The sequence below is a fragment of the Eulemur rufifrons genome, chromosome 1 (assembly GCF_041146395.1).
Source record: "Eulemur rufifrons isolate Redbay chromosome 1, OSU_ERuf_1, whole genome shotgun sequence".
NCBI classification, from domain to species: domain Eukaryota; kingdom Metazoa; phylum Chordata; class Mammalia; order Primates; family Lemuridae; genus Eulemur; species Eulemur rufifrons.
The window spans coordinates 32,129,792-32,155,686 of record NC_090983.1 but is presented as its reverse complement, the minus strand read 5'-3'; the positions used below and the strand labels follow the sequence as shown (position 1 = coordinate 32,155,686).

Here is a 25,895-nt window from a genome sequence, read left to right as displayed (position 1 = left end):
GGTTTCAGTTTTTGTTTCAAGCTTTCAGACAACACGTGACTAAGACAGAAGGAGACCACTCTAGATGCCTCATGGGAAACTTAGGGTAAAGACTGAGGAGAGACTACAGAAACGAAATGTCTCCACTTTTGGAATTCTGGAGTTACAAGGCAAAGGTCCCCCATCTTCCTGAACTGGAAATGAATCCCCTCTCCAGCATCCCTGTGAAGTGGCCATCCAGCCTCTGCTTGAACGAGTTCTGTGATGGGAAACTCACTACCTCTCACGACAGCTTCTCCTGCGCTTTAAAGGCACCGGATAGAACAGAAAGGGAAGGGAACATAAGGAGATAGCATGGTAAGGAAAGGGTGAGGAAGAACATGGCAAATGGTCTGGGAAAGGATATTCCACGGTGATTTGTCCTCACTAAGAAGTATGGAACAAAATTTAAGGCACTGAGAAAACATTGTTCTTCCTTCCCATTGATAATTTTCCTTCCCCTTTTGGCTTTTTTTTTTTTTTCCAAGCCAGCTTTATACTTACGATTCTGGATCTTATGAATACTAAGATGTCTCAACTGGAATGAACCTGCGAGGTAATTTTCATACTACGTATTGCGTTTATTTGCATGGAACCAAAACAGTGGCACTAGCCTAACAGAATGAGCACCAGCTTGGGAGTCAGTTTGAGAGGTCTCAGTCCCAGCCTTGCTCTTGACAGGCTCTGGGACCTTATCCTTAACACAGAAGCCTTAGTTTCCTCATATATAACATGGAGATAATATCTACCTGGCAGGAGCATTGTGAATACTCAGTGAAATAGCGAGAAAGAGATAACCAGCCCATGTGGTGCCTGAGGGGGGTTTGTTTGGTTTGTTCACTGTTGTATCCCTAGCACCTAGGACAGTGCCTGAGTGTTTGCTAAATGAATAATGAATGGATGAATGAATGAATGGATGCAGTCGGTAAATGATAGCTATTGCTAAAGGCATGGCTGAGCTTTCCGACATGAGACGTCTTTGTAAAGCAAGAGGCCGATTATTCAGAGGTTTGAAGAAGGAGAATGCTTTGTCATAGTTAAATCAATTTTTAACCATTGTGCAGCATGACTTTCAGATCCTTCAAAAGCCAACGAATACTGTGACTGTTATGTAGTCTTTGTAGTCTTTCCTCAGTCCCTACCCCATGTTCTCCATGAGGCATCTAGAGTGGTCTCATTCTGTCTAGTCATGTGTTGTTCGAAAGCTTGAAATGAAAAATGCAACCAAGTTAAGTCTGGTGGGTAGCCATTCAGAAACAGACACAAACATAGATTAATTTTCTAAGACATTTTCCCCTCTTATACTTCCTCATGTTTTTAAGAGAAGCATTTAGTAAAACAAACAAATGTCTTTCAGTGTCTGGTTATCTCTTTCTCAAGATTGAGTTTGATAAATTACATAATATTAGCTGTTGGTCATCTTCCAGGATATAAAACCAGGTAAAAATAAAACCAAATGAAATCTTAAATATAATTTATGAGTAGCTTTCCTAAAGTGAAGTGTAACTGAGCTATATAGCTTTTATTTGTTTTGGAGCACTTTAATATTTTTCAGATTAAAGCATATGTTTTTGCAAAGCTAAAAAAACAAAAAGTCAAGTTGCATCAAATAGAAATTATTGTTTAAAAAAAAATCCCATTTTCCATTCAGTGTTTCAAGAATAATGGATTCAGAACTGTGTAACCAAAAATGACAATGGGGTGGGAGGGAGAGTTGGGACAGGGTGGGATAAGAAAGAACTCTCCAATTTGCTAAAAGAGAAACGAAACAAGGGTGTTACCTCTTGCTGCATTATGAGCAGGACAAGTGTATAATTGAAACCACACCATATAACACCTTCTCGCATGCTGCCTTCTGATGTCATCTAATTGCTTACTGCCTGCTAATCTTATCTCCCTGCAGGAGCCAATCTTAAAATTATACTGCGTTATAATTAACTAAACATATTGCATCTAGCAGAGATGCATAGTGGACCCCCAGTAAATATTTATTAATTGGCTTCTGTGCACTAAGCAGGTGGGGCTTCTCTCAGGCTTCACTCGAGTCACTTGTTGTTCTGCCAGAGAGGTTTTACCTTTGCTCTTCCTCTTTACCTGAAATGCCATTCAAATCCATCAAAGCGGTGCAAAAGAGCCCCTCCTCTCTAAAGCCCTTTCTGATTAAACTCGCCTAAGCTAAAGCCATCTCACTCCTCCAGAAACCACTTTGTGCACACAGTGGTAGTCATTTCCGAATGATTTGTTTAATATTTGGTTACATTCTTACTTCTCTTGGTTTTGCCACCCCATTCCCCACAACATACAGCCCCCAAGAATAGGCATTGAGTCTTAGTTCTCATAGGCACATACACACGGGCACCCTCTACCACATGCAGCTTCCAGCCCATGGGGAGCACATTCAAAGGACATGTTCCATAGTTGGATAATGAAATTGTTAACATTATTGAAAAAAAAAAAAAACAGACAACGCTGATTGCTTATCTCTGTTAATCTGCCAAGAATGGGCATAAATAGAATAAAGGCTGTGAGAGGTGGACCTGTTTCATCAAACAAGTGATCAAAACCTAATACATTTACACCCCAAACTTGCTGTAAGGTAGATTAAATGAATAAAAAAGTCTTCCAAAGGGAAATAATATATGGTATTGTGTTTAGTTGAGAGACTTGTACAATATTTGAGCTACTGTACAAAAACCAGTTTTGATTCATTCAATCTTTAGAAAAATGATTTGGAAGATATTAAAGTATGTATTGCTAAGACTTATAGGCCATCGTAAACATCTGGTACTTTCCAAACTTCACCCAATGTGAGTTGAGCCACAGGGCAGGCCGGAGCTCAGTGCAAAGTAGAGAGGATGTGTGTCTGCACTCAGGCCTCTTCTGCCGTGAACTAACGGGGTGGACGAGGCAGGCCGTAAGAAGGTTTATGAAGGGCTCATAAAGTGCATATTGGTGCCAACAGCAATAAAAGTCCATACCTATGTTAACGTTACATGGGTATGTATTGGTGAGGTTAGTGGTTAAGTGTGTTTAGTATTGGGTGAAAATGAATTATTTTTTGTTTTCTTGTACTCCATGGAAAAATAAATTTCGGTCTTTCTTTTTTGGACATTAGTGTAGGCTTTGATGGAGAGGAACTAGAAGACTAGTCTAGTGACTTGAATATCCCGAGTAGAAGGCTCCGCAGTAAGAAGAAATGAAATAAGTGGAGGATGTTGGGGAAGTTACCTGGTTAGAGAGATGAGATACATGGGGGCCAATAAGGGAAGTGTGGAGGGCTTTGGTGCTCGTGATTAGACCTTGACTCTGATGATGACTAAAAGACATTGCAGGATGGAGATGGTGGGAAGGAGAGTAGGGAATGGGCTAGAGGGTGTGTGAAGTGTTGTGGCTAGAACAGTGTTTGACAATGCTGGTTTTAAGGGTGGCGTTTAAAGTGTTAACTTGTTCCTAGTGGTTAAAAACTGGGGAATAAGTGATTATGAATTCATTGCAACCAAGAAAGGAAGATTAAATGAGAGGACATTTATTCCTCTTTTCTCACGTCTTTATTGAACGCTTAGCTTGTCAAAGGCATTGTACCTGGGACTTTGGAAAAGAGACAGACTCAGTGGAATTTATCAGAAGTAGATTTTTTTAAAAGGAAGGAATTCTTTTTGTAATTTATTAAATCTATTAGGCCGGGCGCGGTGGCTCACGCCTGTAATCCTAGCACTCTGGGAGGCCGAGGTGGGTGGATCGTTTGAGCTCAGGAGTTCGAGACCAGCCTGAGCAAGAGCGAGACCTCATCTCTACTAAAAACAGAACGAAATTATATGGACAGCTAAAAATATATATAGAAAAAATTAGCCGGGCATGGTGGTGCCTGCCTGTAGTCCCAGCTACTCGGGAGGCTGAGACAGGAGGATCGCTTGAGCTCAGGAGTTTGAGGTTGCTGTGAGCTAGGCTGACGCCACGGCACTCACTCTAGCCTGGGCAACAGAGTGAGACTCTGTCTCAAAAAAAAAATAAATAAATAAATAAATAAATCTATTAAAGTCTTGTATAATTGAAGTACTTTAAAAGTATTTATTAATTTTCCCATTACAGCATATTTCAGGTGACAAATCCCTATTTTTTATTCCAGTTAGAAATTGAAAGAAAATTTACTAAGACAGTAAATATGACCTCTAGAATTTTGAGCATATCATAAAGTGATCAAAATGAGTTTTTATTATCTGTCACTGCATAAGAATAAACTCAAGGGCATTAAAATCATATTAATTCTCTCTTTTATCCATCTTGATACAATTACCTGAACGTCAAAATGTGTGGAAGAAGGTTTAGTGATTTTTAGATTGTTCCCTAATTAGCTCTACGACTTTATTTGAATTTTGCTCTTTTGATGATATAACTGTTTACTGTCCTCTAAAGACAAGTACTTTAGCTGTGAACTTGGTCATGAAAACACCAAGCACATCTGATAGCCACAAGGCAGGAAACTGTGACCTCACATGGGTTTCCCATCCACTCTGCAGGGAAGAGGCACCGTAGTAGTGGATTTGCTTCTGTAAGTGTTGCAATTTTGAGGGCGTGGAAAACAAATGACCTCGTGGACACAGACAGAGCGCTGAGAGTTCATATGCCCTTTGCAGTGTTGCAATCAGACCTTGGCCTTGGGCCACCGTCCCCTCCTTCTGGAGTCACCCTAGCTCTCCCATCAGCGTCAGCGGGGGTGGGGAGGAAAGGGTGTAGCCACCTGAGGGCACTTTGTGGTCAGAAGGTCAGGTTTCATGGGCCAGCTCCGTGACTGGCTCAGTGCATGACCGTAACCTTGCAAGCCTTAGATTCTCACCTGTAAAATGAGGACAGTGGGAAAGCACCACATAGGCTATAGGGGAATCTATTTATATCCTTTTACAGCGCTTTTATAGCACTTGCTGTGTGCCAGGCACTGTTGTAATCACTTTATAAATATGAACTCATTTCATTCTCCCTATCACCCTACAAGGTAGTTACTATCATTATCCCCATTATACTGACGAGGAAGCAGAGACAGAGAGAGATCAGGTAACTTGCTCAAATCCCAAAACTAGTAAGAGGTAGAGCTGGGATTCAATCTTGCTAAATTGTAATTACTTAATTTCTACCGTAAGAACATAAGGAAGAATCTGTATAGCAGAAAATAGGCAGTGTTTCCTCTTTGTGATTATTTGAGGACCCAGGATACTGTGGTTGGTGACAGAAGCACCTGGCTATACATGCCTCCGCCACAGGGCCGGCAGGAGCAGCTCTCTAGGCCGACTTCCTGCATGTGGTCAGCTAGATGGGCTCTGATGGGGGGACCCATGAGACCTGATCCTAAAGAGAAATAGAGCCTCTCCAAGAACGCGTACAGTGTATGGGTTTGTTTTCTACAAATCAAACCAGGGAACAGACAGCATGTAAAAGGCTGACTGGTGTGTAGGTAGAAACCCTTCTCAGCTCTGCCCCAGATGCTGTCCCGCCTCACGCTCCTCACGCCGGCTTTTCTCTGGTAAAGACCGAACAAACACCACAGCTAGAATTTCGTTCCTTTGGGCGAGAGCATGACCCCCAGTAAAATGTATAGCCCTGGACATGATTTGTACATTTTTTCATTTAGTGCAAGATTAGCTAACAGAAGATTCAAGTCAGGTCTAGAACCAGGAACTAGTTTTAGAACAGGGAGATGGCTTCAGGGTGCAGTGCTAGGAATGTTTGCTAGTTGATTAATGTGCCTGTACTGGCATCACCCCGAAGATGAGAAGCCCTCAGCAGACAATCACACCCAGAGGCTGACCTTTGGAATGATGACTATGATCCCAGCCCTTACTGTCTCCCAGCCCAGGGGCAGTCAGTGTAAAAGGTTGCAAGTTCAGTCTTACAGCTGTGCTTTCCCGGGATGAGAAGAATGAAGAACGGGGCATTCGCTAACGGGGCACTGAAGGCAAGAACATTGGGCAGTTTTTACAAAAAGGAAACTAGCCGACTCTCAGAAGGTGAGTCCCTCCGTGCCTCAGGGGGCCAAGGCCACCTGCCCACTGCTGATTACTCAGCCACACCCAAGATCCTGCCACTACTCCGGGTTTCTGGCTCTGCCTGCGTCACTGGTGAGATGCCTTACTGGTCGCAGTAAAAGCAAGTTGATAAAGGTGGCCAGTTGGGGAACAGAGCTTATCTGCCTGCTGAGAAGGCCGGTAGCTCCCGACTGTGCGCAGAGAGCCCCGATTTGGAACACCAGGAAACCTTAAAAAGTGAGTTGAGGCTGCTTTTGTTGGGAAGCCTTAGGGAGAACAGAAATGTGTGGGGAAGAGGAGAAGGGGGCTGCTGGAAGTTGAGGTGCTGCCCTAGCTCCCTGCTACCTTCCCACCGGAGGCCAGCGCACTCAGGGCAGTGAGAAAATCATTAAATGCTTACTAGGAGAGTGCTGATTTAGTGAGGTAGGAATATTGTGAGTTTGTTGGAACTGAGGTTTTTGAAACCAGAATATGCTCTGAAGAGATGATGGGTTCTTGTACCAGGTGTTTATTCCATGACAAACGAGCCAGCTTCCCAGAGTTAGCTGTAAACATACAGCTTTTGTTTGCCAGGTTTAGTTAGGGGTTCTCTTTGCCAGTCCAGAGTTATAATGCAGAACCACAATCCATATTTTCTTTGGAGATGAATATGCAATGTTGTCCTTAAAAAGATGCTATAAAAAGTTTAAAAAGCATACAGTCCACCCCCACCCCCGCTAACAGCAAGCCTCCCTCTAACACTGCATTGTGCCTGCATCTCTGGGATGAGACTTCCAAGCTGGGTGGACCACAGCCCCAGCATTGCTCTGCCCAGAATTTTGAGCCAGGTTAATTCCGATCCAATTTCTTTAGTCCTCACTCTAATTTCCCTCCCCACCCCCTAGTCTGGCTCTCTTCTGTGTTTTTGTGTACATATCTGTCTCTGTTTTTGATCTGTAAAAGCTCCTTTGGGGCCAAGAGCTCTGAGCTAGGAGATCCAAGTTCAAATCTCAGCTCAGCACGTAACAGCTGTGTGACTTGAGTAAGTGGCTTACTTCTCTATGCTTCCATTTCCTTTTTCTATAAAATGGAGACAAGAACACAAGTATACACTCTGTAGGGCTATTCTGAGAATTAAATGAATTAATACTTGGAAAGTGCTTAGAGCAGTGCTGGGTATACAGTCAGAGCTCATAAGTGTTAGTTTTCACTGTTGCCAGCGTTCCCCACAGAGCCCGGTGCATCGGCAGTGTTTAATGAATGTTTGTCAAGTAATAAGAAAAAGCATCTCCTTCTGTAGGAATTGCCCACAGCTAGTTGAAGAGAGAAGAGAAAAGAGAGGAGGGAAGGGAAAGCATGTTATTAATATTTCTTTTTTAATATTCGTGCAGTTTGTGGTAGGGTACTTGGTGTTCCAGGGTGGAGTGTGAACAACTGTGCTTGATCTTTTGTCCAAACCCTTCTGGGATTTGGGATTTGCTCAACGGGCTGTGTAGCGGGGATGGGGAAGCAAACCAGTGTGATTTGCAGGCAGAGAGCCTATTAAGGCGTGCTTGGAGAGGGTGGCATTTATTCTTCTGAACCTCTTCTCTGCTTCACATAATGCGGACCACTTCACCTTTCCTGAGGCGTCTCTGAGGACGGGCATATTTTAAAGACTTGAGCTTACATCATCGCATCTTAAAAGAACTGAGCATAATTGAGTTGCTGATACAAGTGGGTACTTGCACCAGGTCCAGGTTGCCCACATCTCTATGGAAACACATGTTTGCTTTAAAGCCCTGCAATCAGAAGCAGATCCTTATAGGAGCCAGCGTCGGGTCACGTTTAGAAAAAGGCATTTATTTATATTCTCAAGCCGTCAGAGACCTATGAAATGAAATAATTTCAAATTAAATAGAAAAACCATGGCGTAGATGAATGCTAATAACGCCTGCCGTGCGCCCTCCTCCCCCTGTGCTTGCACTGCCTGAGATCTGCTGCATTTATTTTAGCTGTCCTTTGCTCTTTTGTGCCCATTTGCATTCTGCTGCCGTGGGGAGGTGGCTTGGCACTTTATGCAAAAATGGTTAATCTTCATTCATAAGCATTTGCCAGTACTAAAATGGAAAATTCAAAGCTGGGCCTACCATAAAGTGTGCTTTGTGCTCCTCTCTGTCATATCTCTGTACGTGTGGCACATACAACGGTGAGCACAATGCAGGTGACTCTGCCTCCTACACAAGCACCAGGGCTGTTGAGTGAAGATGTTCTCCCATAAAGGTCTAAAACTTGCATCAGCACATCTTGCCCCAGATCTGCTCAAGTGATATTCTAAGTGATTGGAAGCTTTTATCTGCTCTGAAAGCAGGCCTTTTCAAATAAGTATTGACTGTTAATGACCTGTTTAAATAAAACATTCAATTTTCTTTCTTCCCCCTACAAAGAACTTAGTAGGCAGTGACATTTCTAAACCAAAGGCTAACCCTGCTTTTCAAAAGAGGCTGAGCCAGAGCTTTTAAATGTGAAATTTTTTTCTGACATTTGCCCTTAAAATGCTTTTTCAGTGAAGTTGTTCTAACAGTGGGTTGAATACATTGAAATGTCTTTGAATAAAAATGCAACCTTGAGGGTTTTTTTTTCCCTCAAAATTAAACAAAAAAACAATCTAAGTAAGTATCTTCATATGAAATTCATATTTCAGTCACCACTCTCTGGTTCATTGTTGATGTGTCCTCATTCTTTATAATTAAAGCAACTCTCCTCTAAGGAACAGAACTATGGGAATTAAACTACAGAGAAAAAGAGCAAAAGCACTTGGAATATGAGACCTCAGTAATTACAAGGCCAGATAAGGAACGGCAAAGGATCGAGGGAAAGGAATAAGGCACAAAACGGGAGAGAGAATATTAGGCAATTGAAAAGTTAAGCGACAGAAAACCTAATATTAAATTTAGACAAAGTCCCAATTTTATAGAAGTCTAAAGGAAAAACTTTAGACAAATTAAATTGAACAGTTTAATTGAGCAATGAACAATTTATGAACAGGGCAGGGTCGATAACATTTATGGACAGAAAAAGGAAAGTGACATAAGGACAAGGGAAGTGAGGTACAGAAACTGCTGAGTTGGTTACAACCTGGCATTTGCCTTATTTGAAGAGTTGGCTGCCTGTGGTTGGCTGGAAGTTGGTGATTGGTACAAGAGTAGGTTATGGTCTGTTTAGACCTCCAGTTAGGTTGCAGTTCACTAGATTTCCCCAGTCTATTGACATTAAATCATACCCTTTTTGTTCGATCATGTTGCTACATGACTGTAGAAATTAAACCTAAACATAAAAATAGATAATTTTCTCTATATGTTTGAGTTTTCATTCTAAAGACTCCCACATGCATATTAAATAAATGTATAAGCCTTCTCTGAGGATATCTGCACACACTTCCCGCACACAAGATCAGTCCTGATCAGTCCCTCTGAGGCAGCCACAAGAAAATGTCTTGGGATCTACGTGATCATAGCATTGTCAAGACAAAAATCAGGTACATAGATGCTTTAATTAATTTATGATGAAGAAGCAGTTAAGCATAGACCTGGATGTCATGGAGTCCCTGGGCAGCATCATAGCAAGAAGAAACAATCTGTTGGCCGAGTGCCCACTTAATGCAGCTCTTTGCACCTCACCTGAGGTAGGAAGCTGGAGGAAAACAGCCGTTTCTTTATAGCAAGTGCATGCCTGCCCATTCCTGTGTGGGTTGAGTGGTTTTGCCCTGCATATCTTGTGCCCTGCATATGTACAAGGCGTACATCACAGGCCTGCCCGGCCTGAGACGGCAGGAGCCTCGGCAACGGTGTTCTCCTCCTTGTGGAGTTCTTACTGCCATTCGGAGACAGTGGGCTTGTTTATGATGGTTCTGGGGTACAGTGAGCCATGGACCCCAGAGTCAGACTGCCTAGGTTTGAGTCCTGGCCCTGCCGCTTTGACTGCGAGACCTGAGTTAGTTACTAAATCTCTGTGCCTCAGTTTCCACACGTATAACTTGGGGATAATCATAATTTCTACTCCTAGGATTGTGAGGGTAAAATGGAAAAATGTCAAGCACCAAGCAGAGTGCTTGGTACATTTAAGTTCTCCATAAGTGTGCTAATGATTATTACTATGTTGGCGAAAAGACCATTCCTTAATAACATAATGTGTAGGACACAGGCCCCCCATTTATCTATCTCGATGGAGAATCTGTTTCTTGCGGGCCCCTTCTTTATGTTCCCAGGATGGAGGCCCTAGTGGATCTGTGCCTCTGAATACCCTGCGGGGAGCCCGGACCCCCAAAGCATCTGGTGCACTGTCAGGGGCGGAGTATTTGCATTTCTGACAAGTTCCCAGGCGAAGCTGCCACTGCTCATCTGGGAACCACACTTTAGAAACCGCTGCTCTAGGACAGCATTTTCCAGTGGAAATATGATAGGAGCCACACATGCAGTTGTAAATGTCCTCGCAGTCACATTAAAAAAATGAAAAGAAATGGATGAAATTAATTTTAATATTTTATTTAACCCACTCTATGAAATACTATTATTTCAACATATAATTGATATAAAAATATTAATGAAACAGTTACATCGCTTTCTTCATACTACGTCTTGGAAATCCAGGATGTATTTTACACTTCCAGCACATTCTAGCTCAGACTAGCCACACGCAAATCTGGCTTTGCATGAAAATAACCCGGGGAGTTGCTCGCTGTTTTCTGTCCTGACTCCCCCGCATCAACTGACATTGGAGCCCAGAAATCTCTTTTTCCAGAGCTTCTCAAATGAGTCTGATGATCCGCCAGAAAGTGAAGTTGATCCCAATCTCCATCAGCATGGTCATTGTCTCCCTCTAAGCCGTACGCCAAGACATTTGGCATTTATCTATCCCCTTCAGCTTACATTGTGACCATATATGAAACACTTTATTAAACAGCCGCCAGTATGTAGTATCATTTTTATGTTTTTACAAATCCTGGGAAAACTTGGCATACATGGCCTTGAAGAAAATTTATAAAACATTACTTTAAATTTTTTCTTGTATGTCCTCTGGTTTCTGAAATCCAATTCAAGCAAAGTGATGTAATACCTGAGAACAGGAAAGTAAATGTAAGAGCAGTAATAGATTTCAGAGAAACAAAAGTGAAACTTTATTACTGGCAATGCAATAAAATATGAGGGAAAGTGGAGACAGGAAAGTCAGAAAGCAATCTGGCATTTCAATACATTGTTATAACTTTCCATGTCTTATATGATTACAGGAGAAACATAAATATATATTGTTTAAACTTGGAGTTTGGTAATAGGTCAGATTTGTGATTCATATTAAACATCATTATATGGTATCAATTAGAAATGCCAAAGCAAACGTATTTGCCAGAATTTCTAGTATTCAAGTTTATTTTTCATAAAAATATTTATCTTATTATAAGCTAATAAATTTTCTGACCGGCATTAATGCATGTTCAGTAAGATCCTTGCTCAGTGGGTAGTTCAGTCTGATATAACTTTGTGCTTGAAGTGCTTGGTGGTAACCATATTTGTGGTTTATTAATTTTATGCTGGAGAAGTGTATAGATGATATATTAAACTGGTGAAATTCTTTTCTTTGTGATTGATGTCTTTCCCTGATAAGTTTTAACAATTTCTCTGATATTTATTTTTTTCTAGGATATATGTAAAAATTAGATGACATCTATGTATGTTTGTAATGCTATCACTGAAATCTAAATTGTAATTTTTAGGAAAAAAGTTTTAAAACAGTGCCTAAGCTATTGAAATGTTGCACCAATATCAAGACTTATATTTCTGGGTATCTTAATTTTGTATTGATTAATTGATACGCGCAGAACATGTATCCATGGATTTGAATAGTTAGCCATTAGTAATTGGTCTGTTTCAAGAACAGTCTTAAGTGATAATAGGAATTAGAAATCAAGTTCTTTCTCAGGAAGTCAGAGATCCCTATACTTTTCTTATAGATTTAAGACTCTTGTGATCAACACATGTTAAGGTCTGAGCATTCAGTCTTGTATAGCAGTAATATGCTACCAAGCATGATGACCAAGTGAGATATGAAGGAATTAGAAAGGTGTGTTTTCCCCAAACATCTATTACTTACTGTAGGGCCTAAAAATCACAGCATTACAGGCTTCTCCGGCTAACCTAGGTGTCTGCCACTTGGAGGGTAAAGCTTCATGGTGCTGAACCCTGGGCCTGTCATGTGGGTGCAGGTGAAAATATATTGAAAATTCCTTAACTATCTGAGTTAAACAATTAAGATTCAGATTAAGTTGAGGTGACTGGCAAGATAAGAGTTCATAGCAGAAAACAGAACCCCCCCCAAAATAGGGGCACAGCACAGTTTCACTTTCATAGGGAAGGGGAAGTCAGCGCAGGAAAGGTAATGAGTGCGTGAGGCCCTGCAGGTGCAAGAAGTGCTTCTGAATATTCTGGAGAGACTGTTGTCAGTTGGACAGTGCAGACGCTCAGTGAGGACCTTTGGGGCCCACTACAAACCAACCAGGCCTCTTCCACAGTTTCCCTAGTGTGTGTCCTTAGGAGAACCCGACTGGACTGTCTAGCCACTTAACCTCATAATTCTTTAAGGCAAACCAAATTTATGATCTGTTTAGATTATAACCCTTTGAGTAGTTTCCATAACTGGAGCTGTGGCCACTTTCCCAATCCCTCTGTGACACAACAGCCAGCAGGAAGCCGTGACATGGAGAGGGCACTGGACCCCACCTGGAAGGCAGGGCCTGTAGAGGAAGCCTTCCACGTGGAAACAACAACTAAGAAAGTAAAATGGGGAAAGAACTGGTCCCTACAATTATTTTTATCTTATCTTCCATCTGAGAAACCTATAGTAGTCCCCTTCTACTCTTATAGCCAGCATTTTTCTTCCACAAAAACATAATGTTGTGCTTAATCTTACTGGTATCAGTACCAAAGAAGAGTCTTTCCTTGAGTTAGACTTTGAGGTCAAAGAGAAAGGTAATTGCCAATGAGGTGTATGTGTGTCATTTTGTCCTGTGAATACAGCTTACCATCCAGTGCCTCCACTTCCTCAGATCTCAGAAATTTTCTGTCTTCAATGGAATTCCTCCCTGATTGCCCTGTGGATTATAACATTCAGCTTTAGAAAATGCTACACGCTCAAATCCTAGACATCAAAGTCCGAATACAAAAACAAAACAAAACCTTTTTCTGTTAGATCTCACACATCTTTAGTGGCAAAATTAGATGTGTCCAGAAGACTCAGCTGGTCTGGTCTAACGAAAGGCATTGTGGCTCACAGGTTCATCCTGAAAGGGCATCGGCTTCAGCTGCCACCATTCGATGGTTCACGGTTCCATAGGTTACCTCTCCCTTTATCTCTCGCTCACGCGCACACATGCATGCACTGTCACACACTGTGTGTTTACACAATGCCAAAACTTTCATTTGAATAAGAAAATCAACCATCTGGAAGTCTTCAGGTATCATGATTGCAGATCATCTTGCAGGCATTGTGATGACTGACCAGAGGTTCTACTTTTCATCCATGGCTTATAAACAAAACACTATTATTTGTTCTGTTGCCTCACACACCATCTCTGTTCACTGTAAGAGATAATCAGAAAATCATCCTGTCTTTTACTAGTAACTTTCAGGGGCAGGAATAAGTGAGAATAAAATTCAGATGTTACTTGTCAGCTAGAATTACTTACTTCCTCCTGTATGCGAAGTCAGAGGATATAGAATGTACCATTTGGAAGAAATGGGACGTGTTTTCAATAGGATGGACACTTTTGCAGAGCGTATGGGAAGAGCTGCCTTACTGGAAGCTAATAGACAGGGTCTCTCCTGCTGGAGTGCCCAAATGCAACATGTAAGAGCTAGTATCACTTGGAAACTTCTAAAAATAAAGTCTTACTGTTTCTAATATTTGATAATATGTCTATGTGGATTCCTATTTGAATCAGTAATTTCAGTGGTAACAGAGTTAACATTGCATATTGCCAAGCTTTCATCCTAAAACCAGCTAAGATAATGGATCTGAATTTATGTTTTAAGACTTAGGGCCGGGCGCGGTGGCTCACGCCTGTAATCCTAGCACTCTGGGAGGCCGAGGCGGGTGGATCGCTCAAGGTCAGGAGTTCTAGACCAGCCTGAGCAAGAGCGAGACCCCGTCTCTACTAAAAATAGAAAGAAATTATCTGGCCAACTAAAATATATATAGAAAAAAAAAAATTAGCCGGGCATGGTGGCGCATGCCTGTAGTCCCAGCTACTCGGGAGGCTGAGGCAGTAGGATTGCTTGAGCTCAGGAGTTTGAGGTTGCTGTGAGCTAGGCTGATGCCACGGCACTCACTCTAGCCTGGGCAACAAAGCGACACTCTGTCTCAAAAAAAAAAAAAGACTTAGGTAGGTGTAAAAGAAAATAGTGGGGAGAAACCAGAGAATTTTTGCAAGTTATTCCTAACACGTATCAACTCTGGAGGTGGGGACACTCTTTATAACAAAAGACAAAAAATATATAAGACAGTGTTTCTTGTTCTTGATTGACAAAAAGCATTCAACATGCAAATAGGCAGTATATATTGATATCTTGGCCTGACAAGCTGCTAATTTCTGAAGCAATCTGTGCACGCATTTAAGTCATTTATTCTCTATTTCAAAAAGATTGAAACTATTAGAGACTTAGGATATGTCTTCCATAATAATGGTGAATGATTTTGACCAGATAAAGGAAAAGAAAATCCACAGCTTGATGTTAGAAACACAGACCTTCTCGGAGTGGGCCACTTCACAAAGAGGACTGGACACCAAAGGCAGAAAACCAAAAGAGTTTAGGGAAACAGAAGGCTTATGGGCAGTTTTTTAAAAATGTTTTTAAAATTTTTTATTTTTAATTTTTAATTATTATGAGTACATAATTGTATATCTTTATAGGGTACATGTGATGTATTGATACAGGCATACAATGCAATTAATCAAATCAGGGTCATTGGACTGTCCATCACCTCAAGCATTTATCATTTGTGTTAGGAACATTCCAATTCTACTGTTTTAGTTATTATAAAGTAAGCCCTGTCTTATTGTTGATTATAGTCACTTTGTTGTGCTATCAAATGTTGTTCATTCTATCTACCTAACTAGATTTTTGTATCCATTAACCATTCACACTTTATCTCCCTCTCTCCTACCCTTTTTATGGGCAGTTTTAAGGGTCCATTTGAAACTGGAGATCATGAATTTATGGTATAATTAAAAATTATGATGAAGGTACATACATATTGACCTGGAAGGTTGTTTCTGATATGTTGGTAGGTGAAAAAGCAAGTTTAAAAACTGTCATGGGGCAGGGGAGTTGGCAATTTCAGATAGGGTGGTCAGGGAAGTCTTCTCGGAGGAGGTGGTACTCACGCTGAGATAAAGACTACAGGAAAGAAACAACCCTGCAAACATCTGAAGTCAGAGCATTCCAGATAGAGAGAACAGTTACAAAAAGCGTTTCTTACGTGTAAACTTGGAACATTTCTCCTGTTTCTCTCTGTAGTGCTTGGTATTGTTATATACATGTAGGAGACACTCAATAAATGTTAAAGTACCTACGCGCTGTGAGGATTGCAATGACTATGCCTAGTTAAAATGGGTACAGTTTCCCTCCTCTCACTGCTTTTGACCCCTTTCTTTTACATAATAAGAAGAAAAACAGTTTGAGTACATCCCCATCTGTCTTTATCATTTTTCATTTCAATATAGCAATGAATAAAAGATTTTACATTGTCTTGCAGAGTTATCATAATATGCTTTTAGAACATATCTAAGTCAAATGCTTAGCTTGAAAGTATTTTTACATTCTGAAATGGTATTTATGATTATGACTGAATGAAATTGTTTGCTATATCAGAAGGGAGCATAAATATAACACATCAAGAAATCAATTTTAAAACTTTAAAGTTAATCTTTTTTTCTCCTTTATAGGGCTTATTCCATTAGAAGCAAGATGGCTGAACTCAATACTCATGTGAATGTCAAGGAAAAGGTAAGATCAAGTTGTATGTTGGCTGACAAAAACTCTACACTGGGTAATATAGTCCCTAGTTGGTAAAAACTCACTTACAATGAAAGAAAGGAAAATGGTTTTGGGGGATACATAGTAAGTTTGCTATAGTAGAAAACTGTTTAGCAGAAAGAGTCATGAGTAGCATTTACTGAATGTATTTTAAGCATGTTATGTTCATTCTCATTTTCTCTTGGCCATAATGCCATGAAGTAAATACTGTTGTTATTTCCATTTTACAGGGGTGGAAACTGAGAAACAGGGAAGTTAAGTAAATTGGCTGAGTTCATGTAGCTAGTAAGAAACAGAGCTGGGACTTGAGCCCAGGCAGTGTGGCATTCTACAGTTCGCACTCTTAACCACCATGCCGGGTTGCATCTAAGAGCCATTATATTACCTCTTCAGAAATGGACTCGTGGGAATACGCAGTGTGTTCCCTGGTGGCTGTGCTGTGTAGCCTGTAGAGTTTCTTTCAAACCTGAGAGTTCCTGACCCTGAAAATCCCCCTTCCTCATCATTTGTTGGAGAGACTGATTACCCTTCCAATCCCTCCCAAGTCTGAGATGCTTTCTCCACTGAGGGTCAGAATCCCTCACCTGCCACATACACCACCTTGTACTGTTAGCTCTTAAGGATCATAAACCACAGAACAACCCAGTCATCTGGCACCACAGGAGCTGGGGCCCCAGGGGTGGTTTGCCCGTGGCTGTGCAGGCGAGAGGGAGAGCCAGCACTGTGCTGGTGCCTCCTTCCGAGGGGCCACCCCCAGCTGCCCCTGGACTGTAAACCACCTGAGGGCAGGAGTGTGTCTTTCATCTCTTTGTATTCCCAAAAATACAGAGTGAAAGATGAGAGAAGTAACGATGGAGTCCTTAGTATTTTTTTCTTTCATTTAGCAAAGATGTACTAGGCCCAACCACTGTTCTAGATGCTGGGGATATGGCACTGAACGTGTAGATGAGGCTTCTGCTCTCGTGGGACTCACATTTTAGGGCAGAGAACAAACACTAGAATACGCAAATGAACACAATAATTTCAAACAGGGGTAACTGCTATGGGGAAAACACAGCAGGGGTGTGACAGAGGGGAGGCAAGGGAAGGTGCTGCTTTACGTGGGTGGTCAGGGAAGCCATCTGGAGGAGGCGGCATTCGGCTGAGATAAAGACTGCAGGAAAGAAACAGCCACACTATGGAAGTGGTCAGGGTGGCTAGAGTGTGGCAGGCAGAGGGGATGCTGATGGAAGTTGAGGTCGAGGGATACTGCGTAGAATGCTGGCTCTTACCTGGGTCCGTGGGCCTCTGAGGGATCTGTGAGTGGGATCCCAGGTTCATGAACTTGGATGGAAACAAATACATTTTTATCTTCAAATATACAAGCATATTTTTATCTTCACTAACATCTAGATGGAATTTAGCATTTCCTTCAGTCCTGAATGTAGGCAAAGGGAAAAAAACCCGCAGTAATAGCATATGACTTTCACAACTGGAAATCAGATATTTTCATATCAAATTACATTTGTTGCAGATATCCTGAAATGTTGTTTGTTCATCGCTACTTAAAATTACTGTCGTTACAGAACCTGACACTATATTGTGTGATTTGATGTGTTAATAGAGACACACATATATTACTGTAGTGTAAGTTTTGTTTTTTATTAGTATTTTAAGTGTATTTCAATATGAGTGGTTTCCTTTGTAATAATATGTCTTTTATTGCATCAATTTTAAAACATTATTCTGAGAAGGACCCTGTAGGCTTCACCAGTAGGCTTCACCAGACTGCCAAAGGGGGTCCATGTACCGAAAGGTTTAGAACCCACGAGAGAGCCATGTAAGGCTATATTTGAAAGGTCTGAGTAAGCTGTTGGAAGGTTTCAAGCAGGAGCAAGCATGACTTGATCTGACATGTTTTTAACAGCTCACCCTGGTTCTATCAGTGACTATGCTACATGTTTTATAACTCTTCATATTAAATAACTTTCCTATTTGATGAAGTCACTGAGGCTTGAGGTCAAACTCGACTTGGTCAAAGTCAAACTCTCAAGAAATGTGCAGGAGCAGGGATTCAGACTCAGCTGTGTCTGGTTGTAAAGGCTATGCCCATTCTACACATTGCTACTTCTCAAGGTTTACCACCAAGATATCCCCAGGGCACAGAAGAACAAACCTGTTACCCCAGTTCTGGGGATGTGGTCAAAACTAAGTTCCACCAACATACAATTTCTTTGGAGTATTATATGTTATCTTAAAAATTGATGCAAATTTTTTATCCATTGTATTCCACATGTTTTTTGATATGAAATGGTTTTAACTTTATGATATTGTGAAATATATATTTGGTTTTCACATACAGCTCCTTATCTCCAAAATGATAAATGTTTTTTTGTATGTAAATGATTTGACCTCTGGATGATGGGGGCTCCTGGATAGCCTCTGGATGGGGGCTGGGAACCAAACAGATGACTAGAGAGTTGAAATTTTCAGTTTCACCCCCAAAACTCCAGGGAAGAGAGAGGAGATAAAGGCTAAGCTGATCACCAGTGGCCAATGATGTGATAAATCATGCTTACGTATGAAGCCTCCATAAAAACCCAAAAGGACTGGATGCAGATGAGCTGAATGTGTGGAGGTTTCTGGAGGGGGCGATGAGCCTAGAGAGGTCATGGAAGCTTCCAGCCCCTTCTCACATACCTTGTTCTGTGCATCTCTCTCTATCTGGTGCTCATCCATAACCTTGATAGTATCCTTTACAATGAACCAGTAAACACAAGAAAGCGTTTCCCTGAGTTCTGTGGGCTGCTCTAGCCAATTACAGATGGACCCAATTTATGATGGTTTGACTTAAGATTTTTTGACTTTGTGATGGTGCAAAAGCCATAGGCATTCAGATGGGGAAGCAACCCCAACAGATGTCAAAGAGCATCTACAGTGGAACCCACGGAGGGGGTTGTGGGAACCCCTAATTTATCGCTGGTTAGTCAAAAGTATAAGTGACAACCTACTATAGTTGTCCCTCAGAATCCAAGGGAGCTTGGTTCCAGGACCATTAGGAATACCAAAATCCACAGATGCTCAAGGACCTTATATAAAATGGTATAGTATTTGCATATAATCTACCGATATCCTCTGGTATACTTCAAATATCTCTAGATTACTTATGATATCCAATACAGTGTAAATTCTATGTAAATAGTTGTATTGTTTGTATTGCTTTTTATTGTTGTATTGTTATTTTTTATTGGGTTTTTCCCTAATATTTTTGATCCTTGATTGGCTGAATGCACAGATGTGGAAGCTGAGGATATGGAGGGCCGGCTGTACCTGTGTCTGATGTGGGACTGTGCTCCCAACCTGTGGGGACTGACGCTGTCTCCAGGTAGATAGTATTGGAATTGAGTTAAATTAGAAGACACCCGGCTGGTGTCTGCTGAAGAATCCAACGCTAAAGGGTTGTTCTCTGGGGAGAAATCCCCACGCATTTTGGTGACCACAGGTCACAGCAGTATTCTGTGTTGTGAGAGTATAGTATGAGAAAGTGAGTTTGTTTTTTTCCTGTATCTTTACAAACTTATTGACCATTGAGTAAACAATAGCAGAAAGATGTGCTCTTTTTATTCCTTCATATGGCTTTATACAGTCCCTGATTCCTAGTCATGTACTCAAGTGAGAATATGTATTCCCCAATCTGAGAAGCTAGGCTGGGCACCACAGTGCTGACCAAAGATTGGCCCCTTTCCAAATGTCCGTTGATGGATGTCTAGAACAACTCCTCAAGTTGGATCATGAGAAGGAAAAGCACTTTCAAGAATCAGACTCAGCAATTGATCCCTGCCGAGCACGGCCAGTGGACAGACTAATATGGTAGGCTCAGCAGTTAACATTAGAGTGTCTTACTCAGAAGAGAGGTGGCGTCAAGCCAATAAGGGGAAATAGGCTGATCTGTCAGCACGCAGACCGCAGAGGTTCAGTGTGAACACTCCATGCTTTGGCTGAGGCGCCGTGTTCATCCACTTGTCATGAGCGGTGTCAGATACTCACATGAAGATTAACAGTAGATGGTGTTTTCCCATCACACCTCAGTAACTTATCCAAGTGTTGGCACTATTTTGAAAGACGATGATGTGTAAGTTGTAAATATTATCAATCTGCATGACAATGAAAGTAGAACTCCTTCTGACTCAATTAGTGAATTCCATCTTCCCATGTCGAAAGGTTAATAGATTTCTCAACTCCATAAAATAAATCATAACAAACAACTGAAAATTCTGATCATTTATAATTTTACATTGATTTATTTTAGTACACTTACTTCCTTTAGTTATTAGCTTTTATGGCCTTTTTATGATTAGTCTGTTTCTCAAATCTGTCACACAGAGCAGTGACATTTCAGTTCTGAAAATTAAGAATAACAACAACTGTTATGTCTTAGATTGTAAGCTTTTAGAGATCAGAGAACAGATCTATGTAGTGTTTTTGATACAATGTCTAGTCAAGCACTGTGGGAAATTACTTAGTAGTAAGTCTTATGATAGAAATGAGCTCATTGGTTATCGCTTGTGGGTCCACTGTTGGATGAATTGAATCGGAGTAGGTGCTTTGGTGAGGAAGTAATTTAATTTCTGTCCTCATGCAGCTTTTAGTCCAGACAAGCAACTAGTAACTTAAGATATTCCAGACAACTGAAACTTAAAATTGACACTCTTTTTAACTGTTTTATTTTAAAATGTCTTTATGTTGTTGGATTGAAACTATAAGGATTTAAATTGGGAGTATGGTTGGAGTCAAAGTTCAACCTCCTTAGTGTGGCACACACCCCGTGCACGAGCAGACCCCAGTCTCTCTGTACAGCTTCATACACCACCACATCCTCACGCGCCCCCTCAGCCCAGCCGTCCTGGACTTGGCGGCGCCTGCTCCATGCCTTTGCAAGGGCAGTTTCCTCTGTCTGGGAGGTGCTCCAGGGATCCAGCCCTCCTTGTAGGAACTGTTTCAGACATCTCCTTTCTCCTTCCTCCTGCCCTGCCTGAATTATTTGCCCTTCCTCTGTTCTCCATCTTGTGCTTCAGTAGGGTTCTCTGCGTTCTCCATCACAGCTGTGATTCCAAGTAGTGCAATTGTTAGTTGTCTCTGTCTCCGCATGTGAGACTGTGTGCTCCTTGGAGGAAGGACTGGGCCTCACTATTGCTATCCTTGGGTTCAATACACAGTTGACCCAGAGTTAGAGTTAGATAACTGAATGAATAATGAATGAATGAACATGCCTGCTTGAATAGTTAAGTTCTTTAGAGACTACATTTTCCGTTCACAATATTTTGCAAAATCTCAATCCTTCTTGAAAAATGAAATGTAGGTTAATGGAAATGTCATCTCATTTTAGTACTCTCTTTGCTATTAAATAAAGCATTTTTAAATTGCCTCTAAAAACAGAACTTAAGTTGACTACCTGTAGTTCTGCAGAAAAGTAGCCTCTTTACCAGATGATTATCAATTACAGATGGTCTTGGGTAGGTTTTACAATAACAAATGAGGTCCTTTCATGAGTAACCAGTAATATATCGCTGCACCAAAATAAATAAATGAAATCAAAGGGAGAAAAAAATCCCCAAATCTCACTTTATTAAGGAGCAATATCAGAACAAAATCTTTGGGCTAATCAGGGATCTTATATTTCAGGCGTCCTCACTTTTTACACCTCTTCTCTCAAGGATGTATTTTTTTTTAAGAACTTCAACCCTAGAAATTCATTGATGGGTTAAACATAGGGCTCAGTAGTGACCATTAGATTATTTATTATGTGAAATATTTGGGTACCAAGCTAAAATATATTTACAAATTTTTAAATGTAATTCTCAACCAAATAAGAAAGGATTATTAGAACTGGTATAGACAAAATAGAATTTTTTGTCAGATATTTTTCATGCATTATTATAAATCAGTTTGAATAGACTGTAAGTCAGCCAGTAAAACTTGGTGATGGAAAGTAAAGGGGATCCTTGTCGGTAAAAGGGGTTAGTATTTGCCGACTGTCCTGTTATGGACTAATAATTAATTCTAATGAGTGATCCCTAAGCCACCCTAGGGAATCTAGTGTACTTAGGAAGTGATCTCCAACAAAGTAAGGTTGTGGAAAGAGAATGGAGTTTGGAGACAGACGTCAGAGATTATTACCTCTTCAATTACTAGTTGAGCATCGTGGAATAAGTGACTTTACTTTTCTGGGCCTCAGTTTCCTAATCTTTAGATTGGATGTGTTAATAAAACCTACCTCACTGAGTCATCAAATACAATAATAAATGTGGAGCTGCTTTATGAGCTGTTAGTAATATAAGCTATAAGGGATCTGGGGGAGCTCGTCTGTTTATTGTACAATTAAAAAATGGAAAAGGAGCTCTAGTTAATTAACATTTTTATTTGGAACTCAAAATATAAATTCTCATAGAACCAAGATTGGAAAAGAAAAAATTAAAAGCACAAATGAGAAAAAGAACATAAAAGTGGACTTGACTTTTTCAAACTTTTATAGCTATTGCTGAGCCTCACAAAAAGTAAGTGAGACTAGACAATATGATGCTATGGAAATGGGCAATAGCTCAGTATATAATATCATTGCTGAGCTGTGCCACTTATGGGGAATAGCTTTTAGAGCTGTTAAAGTTACAGAGGTAAATTGGGTTGTAAACAATAATCATATAGAATCATTAAAATGAGGAAGAGGAATAGAAAAGGGGAGAAGAGTCTTGTCCAGAGAGGTTTCATCTTAAGCATTTCTGCAGATGGTCACAATAGAAAGCGTTCATGTCTCAGTGTCCAGGCATCTGTCCACAGTAGATGGGCAGATGTTTTATTATCTTATAATAAATTTATACTGTTTTATTATTTTTTCCTGTGACTGTCTTGATCTATGTTTTATAGAGTACTGAAATATAGTTCAAATCTTTATGTGAGTAGAGTATGGTCAGAAAAATCCCAAGCATTTGATTAAAGAGATTTTAACAGGATCAGAGAGCAAGCAAGTACACAGAAGAAACCCATCATCATGCAACTTTTTAAAATATTAACTCTGTTTACTAGAGAACTCATTTCATGGGATCTGAGACAAGCTTTAATGCTATGTAGTTGTTTTGAAAGACCAAACCACGCAAGCTTTGGAGCAAATTTTAATTCCATAATTTTGCGGGAGTGTTTAAGTCCATTTAGCCACACGCTTGGATTCAGACAGCAAGAACACAAAGCCACACAGCTTTCGGATTTCACTATGGACAGGTTCTTGTCATCATTTTCTCACAGGAAAGGATCATTAAATTTCCCTTTCAAAGAAAGGAGAAACATTGACAATAGTTGTTGCCTAATGCTTATGTACAGAACTGCTGTTACTGTTGCCTGGCAACTAGGAGAGATTTGACAGGGAGTCTAAAGGAACTGAATGAATAAATGGAAATGTCAGCATCAGTTTCAGGGGATAAGAAGAAATTTACTATTGTAGGATTAGCATCACATTGCTTTTTCCAAGCTACATGATTGGAATTCACAGTGTTTCTGTTCTGCTTCTCCTGCCCCCCACCCCTCTCAGCCTTGAATCGTAGCCCCTTTTGCACTGCGGTTGAGAGGTGTATATATAAGATAGATGGTTAATGCTGAAGGATACAAGAGCATGTCAAAAGTGAAATCCATTGGCGGCAGGAAAAAGTAACCTCTGTTGGCAATCCTTTGGGATTTATAGCTACTTTACCAACATTCTTGTTATTTCTCACAATGATCCTTCATATTAAATTACTCAATTTTTACAGATAAAAAAATGACTAGTTTGCAACAATGGTTTCTTCTCTCCTGACCTTGCACACTGAAAATCTGTTCAGATAGAAAGATACACAGACAGACAGAAAGATACATGGGTAGATTTCGCACTTAGAAGTATGCTGCTCTGTATTATTGTTAAAACCACTTTTTCTCTGTAAGTCACTTCTCCACAACTTGATTACAAGCTCCTAATGGACTTTTGATTTGTGTACTTAATAGCTCCTGTAATAGTAATATCATAAATTTTATGCCCCCAAAATATTTGCTAATTAAGCAATATTCAGTTAAATAATTTAGCCAATATTTCTATAATGGTCATTCTCAATTCGTAAGGACGGAGGAGAAGAATATGGGACATGCCTCCCTGGATTGGGGCAACTATTAGGATGTCAGTGAGGAAAAGACAGGTACAATTAGAAAAAAAAAACAAAAACATTTCTGTTCATTTGAGTCCTCAAGAAGCAGATACCAAGATGAAATGAAATGAAATGGGCTTAGAAGAGATGCGTTGGCGGGGAGCAGGCGGGAGGAGGCTAGTGTTTGTAAAAGGCCAAGGGGACTAAGCCGGTACAGGCAGGAAGTCTTCCACTTCCATGCAGGTCTGACATCTGTGAAAGGTGAGGGACCCAGATGCAGTGGCACACGCCTGCAATCCCAGGGACTTGGTGGACTGAGGTGGCTGAGGCGGGAGGATAGTTTGAGGCCAGGAGTTGGAGGATGCAGTGAGCTATGATTGTGCTACTGCGCTCCAGCCTGGGTGACGGAGTGAGACCTTCTCTCTAAGAAAAGAAGACGAAGGGAAAATAGTGTAGAAAGAGTCTCAAACTCGCAACAAAGTGTTAAGAAAGCGTCTGCAGGCTGATGGGCAGTGTTCAGGCCAAAGTTGCCCACTGGAGGACTCCTGAGCCCCTCAGAAGTGAGTATATGCCAGCGCCTCCCTGCGTCAGGTTTGACCGGGAGCACCTGGGGTGGGGGCAGTGTGGCTGGGGTGTACAGGCACTGGTGGCCCACAGGGGCGGCAGCGGGGCCGTCACTCAGCCGAGCTCCATTCCACCCCAGATTTCTGTAGCTGTTATACTTTGAGAGTATAACAAAGTTTTATACATATTTTAAAAAGAAATTGAAATACCTAGTTTGGAATTTCATCATATGAGAAAAGCATGAAATTTTTATGTTTATTAAAAAGGATAAATAAAAACTTGAGAACCACTTTTCTAAAGTAATTAGCAAATTAAAATGCAAACTCTAGAATTTCCCTGCCCTCAGCAAGCTGAGTGAGCCATACTGCCATTGGTCTGGGGAATTTTCTCCATTCCTAGGGTAAACAATGATTTAGTAATCTTACTTTCTATTAAAAGTATACTCTGTTTCTGACCACATTGAAAGTAACAAAGGGACATGTTAATTCTACTGAAAAACTGTGTCCTTCTGTACGTTGTGTCAACTCTCTTGGTTTTAGTATCTTTATCTGCCAAATGAGGGGATTCATGTAGATGATCTCCAAGATCCTTTCCAGCTCTAACATGGGATGAATCCATGGTCTTTCCCACCTTGTAGGCACCGTGTGAGACCAGAAAAGGGGACGGTGCTGCAGATCAGAGAACCTTAGTGCCAGCCTGAGTCTTGACATGAATTGGCTGCCTCGGTTTGAAGTTAGTGCATAACCTCTCTGTACTTTAGTTTCTTACAAAATAAAGGAACTTCATTAAACCATCTCCGAGGTCCATTTATTGTTCCCTGGCATAGCATTTCTGTCGTCAGGATCCTTCAGAACTCTGCTTCCCAATCCTTGAACATAATTATCAGTAAGAATGTATTGAAATGATTGAGGATCAGTTGCATAACCTAAAGTTAATGTCTGTCTTTTTTTTTACTGTGTTAAGAACACTGAACACGAGATTTACTCCCTGAAATTTTTAAGTGCTCAATACCGTATCGTTAGGCACCATGCCTCGAGAGCTGATTTAATCTTGCGTAGCTGAAACTTTATACCCATTGAGCTGCAACTCCCCATTCCCTCCTCCTTGCA

General features: G+C 40.8%; 1 protein-coding gene across 8 annotated transcripts in view; it reads left to right on the top strand.

The window, feature by feature from the left end:
* The window catches only part of SPATS2L (spermatogenesis associated serine rich 2 like), a 152,324-nt gene that overhangs the window by 58,224 nt on the left and 68,205 nt on the right, over positions 1-25,895 (top strand). For 6 of the 8 annotated variants that reach the window (XM_069488255.1, XM_069487915.1, XM_069488454.1 and 3 more), the window contains one exon: positions 15,991-16,051. In XM_069488255.1, the coding sequence (XP_069344356.1) occupies positions 16,013-16,051 (39 nt within the window). In that variant the 5' untranslated portion in view covers positions 15,991-16,012. Of the gene's footprint in view, positions 1-5,912; positions 6,018-6,221; positions 6,273-15,990; positions 16,052-25,895 lie in introns of those variants that run through there. The other 2 variants (XM_069488007.1, XM_069488176.1) reach the window with 2 other exon arrangements.